The sequence below is a fragment of the Cyprinodon variegatus genome, unplaced genomic scaffold (genome assembly GCF_000732505.1).
Source record: "Cyprinodon variegatus isolate N-32 unplaced genomic scaffold, C_variegatus-1.0 Scaffold634, whole genome shotgun sequence".
NCBI lineage: Eukaryota > Metazoa > Chordata > Actinopteri > Cyprinodontiformes > Cyprinodontidae > Cyprinodon > Cyprinodon variegatus.
Genome location: NW_015151087.1, coordinates 39,629 through 52,396, shown reverse-complemented (window position 1 = coordinate 52,396; position 12,768 = coordinate 39,629). Strand labels below are relative to the sequence as shown.

The window sequence follows — 12,768 nt, the reverse complement described above, 5'->3', positions numbered from 1 at the left end:
TTGTTTCATATTTTCCACAGTAATCACATTTGCCAGTAGTTTGCTTTTTAATTTTAAAAAATTTATAATTAAGTCCTGTATGCCCAAATCTTAACTGTTATCATCTCTCCTCCGTTCTATTTGTCTTCCATTTCCTACCATCTTCTGACAACATCCATCACAACCATCTTCCTGTTTTTTCTTCATCCCACCTTTTTTGCCATTTTTCCATCAGTTTTTCTTTAATAATACTCTTTACCTCCGATTTACTTGTTTTAACTGTCAAACTAATAGGATTTTGAATTGCCCTCTTTGCCATAAAGTTTATCTGCTTCTCTTCTTCTTCTTCCTTTTTATGGCGGTTGCCAAGCAACTTATTGATGTGCATTACCGCCATCTACTGGAATGGAGTGTGGCTCGGGATACTATATATAAATTCTCCCACACAAAAAAATATATGTAAAAATTAAACGAATAAATCTTATATCCTTTCTATCAATTTTGTTTTCTTATTGTAAGTCATTAAATACTAAAAAAAAGAAATAGAAAGTTTGTCCCAAATATCTTGTATATTTAACTGCAATTTATTTTCTTGTAATGGACACATTTATTCCCTTCTCTCAAAAGAATATTTAGAACAGAATAACAAAACATTTTTTACTGTCTCTTCTTGAAAACAAAAAACACAATTTCCAGTTGGATGTTTTCCTATTTTAAATAATGTACTATTTAACCTTGTTTAATCATAACGTAATCTGGATATAATGGTTTGCTCTTTTCTATTTCTTCCTGTTCTTATCAACTGTTCTTTGAAAGCTGTAAAGCCACCTTTCAGATCTATCTCCTCCTACTGCTTCTCCCATCCTTCGGTTTATTGTTGTTTGAAGAAAGGATCATTTTCTTGGCCCATATTGGCCCGTTTCAATACAAAGATCAATTTTAATAGAACCTTTTAGAAGCGTAGACCCAGTTCACTATTGAAGCCTTTGAACCCCTGGTAGTTTCTAAATCAAACGCAAATTTTATTGCTGAATAATAAACTCTCACTGAAGATTTTTTGAAAGATGTAAGCTTTTAATTTTAATTACATTCTATGTTATGCAGATGGTCAAGCTTTTTTTAAAAACTTTTGTTTTTATTAAACCATCATTGGTAGGTGTAACAGGTCAGTTCTGCAAAATAGGAAAAGTCACTTTGATCTTCTCCAATAACATTTTAAAAGGTTGGACTATGGGTTCAACTTATCTTTGCACGCTCTCTGCATATCATCTATGGAAGCCATTAAAGACGAACATTAAACAACATGGAATTTCTCTTTCATAATTTGAAGACAAAACCTTGGAATGGATAAAAAGGATTAAACACACTCAATAAATACAAAATAAAAGGGGGTCATTATGGTTAAGTCTAATTAGAAAAGTAGTTTCCTCAAACAGAATGGGGACAATAAGCCTCAAAGCTCAATTTTTGTTAGCCACAAGATATAAGGCGGCCCACTCTCAGAGGTCTGAACTTTAGTTACCGGTAAGTAACTTTATTCCTCAGAGGTTTCCTCCTAAACCCAGATATTTTGCCTTTGGTTTAAGCTGCATTCAGTTAGAGTTCAGACTCCTCACATTATGAGTGGTTTTAGACCAGGGCCAACAGGGCCAAGTGCTGCTGTTGTTAAACTGGACATGAACCCTGTTCTCAAAACAAACACTAGCAAAAACGTTTATACAAGTCATTTTCTTTTAGTGTGTATTATCCCTAGATAAAGCAGATAGGTAAGACAATTTGACAAAGGGATATTTATTTACTTTTAAAATCAAATAAATAAATAAACTGTTATTTCAAGTGTGTGCATAATGTCTAGTTCTAATTCTTCTATTTACCTGCTTAAATGAAGGGAAAATACTGATATTTTAAGATGTTTGTAGATATTTTTAGATCCGTTTTTGCAGTTTAATACTAAATCAATGATTGTATTGGCTGAATGAGGAGACCATAACTGGTTAACTCCTTAGATAATAAAATATATTCTATTTATAATTTAGAAACAACAGTCGGTTTTAAGCCTCACCTGTATTAAGAAGATCACAGATTTCCTCTGTTAGATCAGGATTCTGCAACTTTGACTTTGTGGCTCACTTTATACACATAACAAAGCCCTCTTGGACCTCTTACACCCCTAAACGAGGTCATCAGTGTGGCTGCTCTTATTCAGCTGATGGGGACCAACAAAACCCAGAATACGTAAAATATTACTAATCTGCGGTCCCATCTGCTCCGATATGTATGAGAATGGAAGTTAACAACACACAGCCCTGAGGTGTCCCGGTGGAACACATACACGTTCAATCTGACAAACAATTGTTTACTCTCACTGTCTTGTTTTCTTTTAATTAAGAACATGATCCTACCTGGATTTTTTCTTGGATTACATTGTTCATAAGAATGTTTGATTGTAAAGACAAAAAAAAAACATGCAAGAGAAATTGACCCACAGCATCACACAACCTCCACCGTTCCTAAAGGTAATTCTTTCCCCCCACATACCGATGTTGCTTTGTTCTTGCAGAAAATCTCATCCTGAGTCTAATCTGAGGCTGATGATTGGAGCTTAAATCTGCATTCAGCAGATCAGAAAACTCCATTTATTTATCGCTCTGAATAACGTAACGCTTCAACTAGAAACATTGGTTTCTGGAGTTCTGTCCTGCCTGGGCACCGCTTTCCATAATGGTGAGATAATCAGAGATCCTCATGCAACCAGAGGTCAGCAGTCAAAGCAAACCACCCAGTGTGTCACAGAGTTTATTTTATTTTCCAGTCACCGGTTTCAAACCTGTACCTCCAAGAAATTTCAAAGTACTTTGAAATGTAGGATGTAATAATGATTTATTCACCAGTAGTTTTACTAATATGAATATTGCTTAATATCGTCCTCCATAACTCAAGATTATCAAGATATAGGTCTGATTTTTGAAGAAAAAAAAAATGTGCTCCTTTAAAAAAAATTATGATTTTATTAGAAATCTTCCAGGATGTGGCCAGAACTGATTGCTGAGCATTTTGAACGACTGCTCTAATAGCGACTAGGTTAGGGGGAAAAAAGAATCAGAAAAATAGAAGATAAAACATCTTGAAAAAAGACAAAGAAAAACATCTTTAAAGTCCTTTTTAACTAACTTAGAAGAAATGATGTGATTCCCAGATCGTCATCTTAGAGGGTTCGTCTGCACAGAAGCATCAAAGCAAGCCTAACAGTTTGTTGTTTCACTGAAGCAGTTCTTTAGTTTGCTGTGATCTTACGGGTCGGACCTGCAGAACCTCAGAAAATCCTTCTCCAAACCAGCAGGTGACGTGGGCCGTGTCCAGAGTGAAGAAGAAGAGTCTGTCTCTGCATCGGGTTCTCCTGTAAACTGACCTGGGATCTGCAGACAGAACGCCCCTGATGGCGGCGGCGGCCTCTTCTGGGCTGCGCAGAAACTTGAATCTGGGTCTGCCGCAGTCAGACGGTTCTGTTGGAGAGAAGCGATTTTAAAAAAAGGACACAGACAACAGCGCCCTCTTATGGAGGATCAGTATATCAGCTGTTACCTGCCGTCTCCCTTCCTACAGGGAGGAACTCCTCCAGCTGCTTCTGAGCATGAGGGGTGAAGCGGACATCCAGACTGGAAACTGGAGGCTCTCTGATCCAGTCTGCAATGGTGGTACTGGAGTCCGCACCGTAGCAGGGCCAGTCTGTGATCGGTTCTGGTGCTTCGTTATTTACACGGCCTGAAACTCTGCGTTTACTCTCACATTCAGGCGGCGAGGAGTCTTCTTTGTTCACAAACGATTCAACTTCTTTCAGCAAACTCAGCGTTTCTTTGGGCAGGAAAACTGGAGCCGCCTCAGTCAGCGAAGCTGTTAAAGAAACATCCGTGTCTGATTTCCCTCCCGGATGAAAAATCACATCTTCATCTTCATCATCGTCGTCCCGCTTAGACTCAGCATCACAGTTGAAGTCGCTTGTCTGCTTGTTTTCAGGAGCGGCTGTTAGATCAGTGTCAGACTGACTCTGCTGTGAGTCAAACACCGTCCTGGAGTTCGGGGAGTCATATTCTGGGATGTAAGGTTTGACGTCCAGGACAGGAGTTCCAGCAATCATGTCAATGTCAGAGAGATGCAGTGTGTCACCTAGAAATCAACGGGGGAAAAAAGGCATGAATTACAGCAAAACATAAATGCTGATGAGAGACGGAATTAATTCAAACCGTGTTCACGTTCAGATTCCCACACAGCAGAAAACTTTCCATCCCACATGACTAAATCCCTGATCCAGAAAGATTTCAAACCTTGAATCTTTTCCAGCTTCGCCAGCGTCAGTCCGAGGGAGTTTGGTCGGTGTGGACTCCGTGTGGAATAAACTCCCACCCTCTGACCGTTCAGTCTGGGCGGCTTCACTTTGGCTTTGTAGCTCAGGTGTCCGTTTTTATGGAAAAGAAAAATAATCCTGTAAAGATGAAATATTATCAATAATCTAGAGAGCTTTCCAAAATCAGCTTCAAAGTCGATCATCCCCTCTGGGAGGTGACCTTAATTTAAAGAGCAATGAAATTCAAGCTTAGAAAATGATCATGTTTCACAACAAACAATAAAAACGCAAAAAACTGAATGTCAGCAGGTAGAAGATCAACCAATTAGCTATTAGTTTTGCGCAAATATCAAAGAACTACAGAAGCCGAGAGCGGCCATGTCCCTCCCAAACCTTTTCTCGAGAAAATAAGTACATTTTCTCATTATGTAATGAGATAACAAAGCCGTTTTCTGGTGATAACGAGATGATTGGTGTGTGTTAAAACTGATTACATCCTTCGATACCACAACAACGGGAGAGGATTTCTAAGTACAGTATAAGTCATGGCTACCTGTGTGTAATTCTGCAAATAATCCTATGTTTAACTTTTAGGTAACAAGACGGCGTTGTCCACCTGCCCGCCCACCCGCCTGCCGAGAAACATAGTCCCTGCAGCGTGTCCTGGTTCTCCCCCTGGGCCTCCTCCCGGTGGGACGTGCCTGGAACACCTCACCAGGGAGACGTCCAGGAGGCATCCTAATCAGATGCCCGAGCCACCTCAACTGTCAAAACGAACACGAAACTCTAATATTTTCCAGAACGTTTGTCGTAAAGACGGAGACGTAAAATAAATGTGATCGTCCACACGAATGCATGAAAATGCTGCAAAATGTATGCCAGGCCTGTAAGTGGCGCTGTGGTGCCAAAGCAAAAATAGGCGACAAAATGTTGGGCATGCGCACTAATATTTATACATGTTTGCCCTGCGGGTCCATTTTCGTGGTTCAGTCAAATTCAGGTGCTGAACTATGTCGTCGATATTGCTCTGTTCTTCCTGGAGATATTCCAGAAGAAGAAGATTCTGTTGTAAGCCCGACAGCAGGGTGAGTAGCATGAGCAACAACCATTCAACACAGTACGGCGCCATTGTTGTTGTGATACTGTGTCGCGCATGCGTGTTTAGATGCAACGCTATGACGCATGCGTGTAAAAAAAAAATGCGGTTAGAGCTTAAAGATTGAAACGCGAAAACAGCGTTTCAAAATCTTCCCACTCTGAAGGCTGAATAAAAAAAAGGTTGTTTTCCGGCCCCCGAAACGCCGGCTTCGTATGGATGAGAGGCTGGTTTGGTGAAAAATTTGTGCGTTTAGGCCAGGGTTCGGCTTCGTGTGGACGGGGCCTGAACCCCTCACTCTATCTCTAAGACAGAGACACACTATGGAAAAAACTAATTTCAGCCGCTTGTATCCGGGATCTCGTTCTTTCGGTCATGACCCAAAATTCATGACCATAGATGAGGGTAGGAACGTAGATCGACCGGTAAATCGAGAGCTTTGCTTTTTGGCTCAGCTCTCTGTTCACCACAACAGACCGGTACAGCGCACGCTTCACAGCAGACGCCGCACCAATCCGCCTATCGTTCTCCCGCTCCATCTTCCCCTCATTCGTGATCAAGACCCCAAGATACTTAAACTCCTCCACTACGGGCAGTACATCCTCCCCAACCCGGAGAAGGAAAGCTACCCTTTTCCGGCTCAAGACGACGTTGTTTGTTTGATGATTTGTTTCCTCTTCTTGTTCACAACCAACTAGACCTATGTCTCTGACGCCTTAGCGCCCCGGTGTTACGCCTGTAACAGGTATAAGATGCGTTAACCCTTAAAATGAGTCCAGATTAAAAGATTTTCATTTAAAACTATTTATTTCTACAGTATTCCATGCAACCCAATCATCCACCATGACCTGACAATGAGAGAAAAGACAAAGGAAACTGAAAAACTGATTATTTGCGCTCACGCGGTACCGCTAATGCACAACTACAGGCACCGCAGGCATGGATGGACTGGGAATCCAGGGTTGTTGGACAGCCTCATTCATTACTCATACAGGTTAATCATCTCGTTATCTAAATAAATTAATATTTCTCGTGATAAAGAGATAATTATCTCATTATCTCTAGAAAACAATTAATGGTTTAAACGCGATAACGAGATGCTTATGTCATTATCTCTAGAAGGCAAAGGAAGTGGAATATGACCCTCTGGGCTTCCGTACTAAACAAGCTTCCATCAACAGCATTAGTATTGAGATGACCTTTAAATCTGGGTTCTTAGCCACACGGGTTTTCAAACAATTTGCTTTATTACCACGGCTAAAAGAGGCAGACAGGAAACGAGAATAGGAAGATGGTAGAGGATTTTTTTTTTTTTTTTATAAGTTTTATACAAATGTGGGGTAAGTGGGAGCTCTGGCATTACGGTTCTCAGAACCAGAATCATTCTTTGGAGGTGAAAAGATTCATTTTTGTTTATTCAGAGTGTCCTGGAAAAAGTCGGGTATGAGCCGCATAAAGGCTTAAAGATGGGATCCTATAATGTTCGCTTGCAGCGTGAAAATAGTCTGAGTTGAAAAATGCCCAAAACTTTGATGCAACAATCCTGCATGAAAAAACGCATCAGAATGCAAGAAAAATGGAAAACTGAACGATACACAGCAGAGACCTAAACTTCTTAAGCTTTTTTTTGGACCGCTGATGGTTAACGTTTAACAGTAGCAGGGAGGAAGGATCTGTGGAAATGCTCTTTAGGGTAACTAGGATACAGCAGTCTGTTATTGAAGGAGCTCTCCAGCTCTGCAGCAGCGTCATACTATAAATAAAGATAAAAAAAGGGATAAACGGGTTGACTATGGGTATGCTGGTCTGACTGGGTATGCTCATCTGACAGAACAGCGGCTCTGATCCGGTTTATCGTGTGAAGAAATGGCTAAGCGGTAAATCGGTTGGCAGCAAGATAGTCAGATTGTTTGGGTTTCTGCAGCGATCTGTCCCAATCTAGGATTTTATTTCTGTTGCCCCTTGTAAGTTGTATTACATAAAATATTGATACTATGACTGAAACTATTAGAAAACAAACATTTTAAAACATAAAAGCTAAACTAGCTAACAAATACTTGGAAAAAAATTAAAAGATCAGAAATTCAAAAGTAAAAAATAAATAGGAGTAAAAACTAATGAAGTTGTAAAAACCCTGAACGTACCAGACATGGGAGTACTGTTGGAGGCCCGCCAGTGCGTGCTGAGGGTTGTTGAAAACGCTCTGCTGGATTCGCAGCTGCGCCCGTGACGCGCCACAGATCGTCGGCTGCCTGGGTGTCCCGTTCTTAGCGGAAAAGCAGGAAGTGATGTAACCGATCGGCACAGTCCGGATCATTCCTGCAATGGGACACATTGTTTGGATTTCTTTTTTTCTTGACAATCCAAATGAAAAACATTGAAAATTAATAAGAAAATAAGAAAAATCAAACTTAGGATATACATTTTTTTTTTTCATCATGCTTAGTGGGAGGTTTGGACTATATGGAGACCAGTGTGGCACTTAGACGATCATATTTCCCCCAAACTCTCAGCACTTTTAGGTTTTGCTCATAATATTTTGTGAAGATGGACCAGCTAGAAGAGCGAGGTGCGCGAGAACGCTGGGACCCTTTTTTCCACCTGGATCCCCGCTCTTTTTGGCCCTCATGTCCCTCCGTTGTCGGACAAACTTGACCCCACTTCCTCACCTCCTCGGCCGTATCTAGACCCACAGCTAGTTCCTGATTCTCCCTCTTGCGTAGTGGCGTGGAATAACATAGCGCAGATCCCGCTTCAATATTGGGCATAAATCAAAAATATCTGTTACAAGCTCACTGCGACACACTGCTGCGGGAGAATAACCAGCCCTTTACCGATCCCTGATAGGTCCTGTTGAGTGGCCTGATTCTTACAGCTGAAATTAACTTTCTTGCAACATTAACAAAATTAAAAACCTAAACTATCTCTCATATCTCAAACAAAAACAAGAGAAACATTTAGCTGAAAAAATGCAACATTAGCAATGGTTAGCCAATGGAGGGGGTAGCATTGCACGTCACTGACCTAATCTCCAGGCATGCCTGCTGCACACATTAATAACTCTACCAACGCAAGCCCTATTTCAGCAGGTACTAATGAAAGGGCAAAAATGCAAATATTATTCATCTCTACAAAGTCCCTTAACTCTTACTTCTCCCCGGTTCTGATGCCCGGTTTGAACTAGACAAGTTTTCTTCATCACATCCAGATGTTTGGAGCTGCTGCTTTGCGTCTGTCTACTTGTATCAATTAGATAGATGTACCCTAGAAAGTGACCTGAAGTGACAACCTCACTGCGATGCACTGCTGCAGGAGGATAACCAGCCTTTAATGTTGCTCATCAAATCAATCAGGGTGTAAAAGTTTTAAACCAATGCTATTAAAAAGAGCATTTCGTTAACAATTCACTATTTCTAAATGTTGGAAGCTTCTTTACTTATTTTTTCCCTCTGATCCAAACAGTTCCACTGCAGGATGCGTGTGATAAACAGAAGAAACGGTGTCATACATTAAAACAATGCCAACCTTGCTCTAAAGCGTCTGGTGCTGATGATGAGGGTGATGAAGGTGTGCAGTCTGTCTTATCATGGCCGGAGGAGTCGATCTTTGCCACAGCAGTTTGAACAGACATCAGATGCTTGCGATGCGCTCTGACAGCGCCGTCCAACGCCTGCCTGCTCAGAAAAAAAAAGGTCATTATTTGAGACGGAGGAGTGGGACTCATCTAAGTTGTCCTTTTTAAACTGGACTCACTCTGAGGCGATGATATTACAGTTGTTAAATGATTTTACAAGTTAAACAAAGGTTTTAAAGGTTTTTTAGGACGGGGGTGTCACACCCATTTTTCATCAGCCCACTTTGGCATCATGGAGCCTCTAAAAGGGCAGGCTGCAACTAAATGAATGACACAATTGATCCCATCAATTTATTTACACAGAGCACACTGCTATGCTATTATAACTTTAAACGTGTCTTTTGAGACTCTTTTTAAAAGAAAATATGACTTTACTTCTTATAAATTGACATAATAAGTCAATTTTGGCTCTTGAGGGCCGGTGTTCTGTCAGATCAGCATACCCATAGTCAATACCCACACGCAAGACGTAAGGTTTGCATACGCGTATGCTAGTCCCGTTTATCCCTTTAGTTTTGTATAATAATTAACTTTAAACTACCTCGACTGGCGTGTATCTACAACGGAGTATTAGGGCCAGGTTATAGATTTTTTTTTTCATTTTTTATTTTGAGAATAGTCATAACTTTATGGAAAAAAGTTGGAACATTACGAGAATAAATTCATAACATAACAAGAAAAAAGTCGTAATATTACGAGAATAAAGTTGTAATATTATGAGAATGAGCTTGTAACATGCGCAATCTGCCGACCAGCTCCACCAATCAGCAACCTGAGTCCACTTAGACCTTATGCCCAATTTGATGCTGGTGCTAAAAGTTTTCCTTATTTTTCAAACCCTAGCCAAAGTATAACTTCACATGATGCTCAACATTTCTCATTTTAGGGAAGAAAGTGCTTCTTGTAAGAGTTGTCATAAAATATAACTTGTTTCTCATAATTTTAGGACTTTATTCTCATAATTTTAAGATTTTACTCTTGAAATAGAAGAAAAAAAAACCCTAGCCTGGCCCTAATACTCTGTCATATGTGTCCTTTTAGTCATGAAAACAAGTTCAGATTCGCATATGCTTCAAAAAACACCAAAAAGTAAATAAATTGTTTTTTTGTACATGACTAAAGATACAATAAAGGGATCAATTAAAGGGATAAACGTGTATTGACTATGGATATTCTCATCTGACTGGATATGCTGATCTGACTGGCTATGCTGGTCTGACAGAACACCAGGATAAAATGCTAAGGCGATCTGGATATGGCCCACGCGCCGTGGGTTTGACACGTGTTTTAGGAAGACCTTCATTAATTTAGAAATATCAGCAGAAAACATTTCTCTGTAGAATAATCTAAGATTAGATTTTCTGAATCTTGTTCTATAAAATTATTGATTAATGCACTAATGCATTAAGTTATCTTCATTTTCATAAAAAGAAAATTAAATCCACAGAAAAGCTAGCTTTTTTTTTTTTTTGCCATACTGGCCTAGAATAATGTTGGTCACATTTTCTTGTTGTTGTCGTTTGTTTTCTTGCTTTTTTATTAATCACATTTTTTCAGAGTCAAGTCCAATCGGACGCTTACTTCAGTTTTTGGTGTTTTTTTTTAGTTGTTTTGTTTTTTGCTCAAACATACCTGACATTTCTTATTTCCTTTCGCATCACAGAAACCTGCTGATTTATCTTTCTTATGTTCTCCCCGCAGCTCTCACACAGCGGACACATTATTGAAATAAAGAGAAACAATGAGAGTTTCCCCTGCTTAGCCTTTAGCTTCCACCACAGAGAGCAGAGAGTCGAAGGAAGCAGCTCCGCGTGAAGGAAACACGTGGGATTTAAATCGCTGGCCAACAAAGACTGTTCCCAGTGAAAAACAAACAGATCACAGCGGCCATGAACGCGAACTGTCGGTGGTGAACAAAGCACGAAACGGTCCAGTAACAGATTTACTATCTTTTAATAAAATATTAATGGCGGAAAACTAGACAGGTTTAGGTTGTTTTTGCACATTGATGTTTGTAACACCAGGTGGCAGCAGAGAGTGGAGTGAAAAAAGAAAAATGGCGACTTATGATAAAATGTCAACATTTGGATTTCATACTGCTTTATGTTTGCATATGACAGAAGAAAATAGAGTAAATTTTTCATCTAGAAAACCATTAAAAGGGAATCAACCCTGATGCTCTGCTGGATCTGATTAGCTCAAAGCATGGGGAAAAATAAAGTTTGCCAAACTTTATATTTACTTATTGCTTACTTACAGAGATTTCAAGTAACAAAGTACAAATACTTCGTTACTGTACTTAAGCAGAGGCGCAGCCAGAAACTTTCATAAGGGGGGCCAGGCAATAACCAATCAACACCGAGGGGCTGCTGAAAGCGGATAGATGCCAGAACCTCAGGGTCAATCTACACTGTTCCAACAGGAAAATTAAAAACACAACACCCATATTTCCTACAGCCTTTGCTAACAAATAGATGCAAATATTTAACAATCTGTGCTTTCTAGATAAAAGGTATAGTGGATACAATTCTTTCAGGTTTGAGTTCTATTGCAAACTTCTCTTCCTTTGTCATTACTTACCTACTTTTATCAACAATTATTCTGCATAAAATTGATATTTACAAGTACTAATATAAACAAATTTATTATTAAGTTTTTATTAAAATAGTTATTTATCTATGATTTCTCTAAAGACTCCTTTACCCCATATAACACAAAATCTAGCTCTGAAAAGAGCATGAATTATCATCTTTAATGTTAGTATATTGATGTGCACAATTAAACACATTGTTTTTGTTNAATTAAACACATTGTTTTTGTTGTAAAGTACAAATTAAAACGTTGTAAATATTCCACTTGAGAGTATTACTGCTGCCACCATCTGTATTGGGGGGGTGGGGGGGGCTTAGCCAATGATTGGCTAAGGGTGGCCAAGGCCACCTCTGTCCCCCCATCTAGCTCCGCCCCTGTACTTAAGTACACTTTTTATGTATCTATACTTTACTCCATCACTTATTTTTCTTCCTACTTCCTACTTCTACTCATTACATTTTCACTCAAATATCTGTACTTTCTATTCCTTACATTTTTTTAAAAAACGTTACTCGTTACTCTTGGCTTCGGTTTAATGTTTATAAATGTTGGTTTCACGTCATGTGCTCCATCCAATGCAGATCATTGGCTCCATCCACATCTAGTGAAAACTAGTGTGATTGGATGAGTCATATAACGCAAACACTCATTGGTTAACTAAAGGAAATCATCAGAAGCAAGCAGGTGTTCTTCAAACTGTAAACGTGAATTGTCTAAGCCAGGGGTGTCAAACTGATTCCAGAAAGGGCCGTGTGGCTGCAGGCTTTCATTCCAACCAAACAATAGCACACCAGATTCCGTTCATCTCATCAAGTCTTCATGTTCAGATTGGGCTCACTAATGAGATGACTAGAGTCTAGTGTGCCATTGCTTGGTTGGAAAGAAAACCTGCAGCCACACGGCCCATTCTGGAACCAGTTTGACACCCCTGGTCTAAGCCATGCTACAATGTTGGATTCAGACATCAAAGACATCAAAATGTCTGAAAGGTGGGACACAGGTGAGAGCGTATCGGGAGATGGAGACCAACAAGACCTCCCTCATCCTTGGCCCTATCACAGAGAATTTTACCCAATACTCGAATATTGAGCTTTCAATTCATATAGTGGCATCTGGCTGTTTTTT

General features: G+C 39.7%; 1 protein-coding gene across 1 annotated transcript; it reads right to left on the bottom strand.

The window, feature by feature from the left end:
- Window positions 1-2,747: 2,747 nt before the first annotated feature.
- Window positions 2,748-11,002, bottom strand: trmo (tRNA methyltransferase O). Its single transcript, XM_015393278.1, has 6 exons — window positions 10,684-11,002; window positions 8,943-9,091; window positions 7,562-7,736; window positions 4,302-4,459; window positions 3,562-4,143; window positions 2,748-3,482 (listed from the first exon to the last, which is right to left on the bottom strand). Exons 1-6 carry the CDS (start codon window positions 10,770-10,772, stop codon window positions 3,238-3,240), a joined length of 1,398 nt encoding a protein of 465 aa, XP_015248764.1. The 5' UTR covers window positions 10,773-11,002; the 3' UTR covers window positions 2,748-3,237.
- Window positions 11,003-12,768: the final 1,766 nt, after the last annotated feature.

Coding starts and splice junctions, on each gene's coding strand:
- trmo (XM_015393278.1), bottom strand. CDS start 10,772: ATGTGTCCGCTGTGTGAGAGCTGCGGGGAGAACATAAGAAAGATAAAT. Junction 7,737..8,942: donor ACCAGACGCTTTAGAGCAAG/GTTGGCATTGTT, acceptor GTCCCATTGCAG/GAATGATCCGGACTGTGCCG. Junction 3,483..3,561: donor TGTAGGAAGGGAGACGGCAG/GTAACAGCTGAT, acceptor TCTCTCCAACAG/AACCGTCTGACTGCGGCAGA.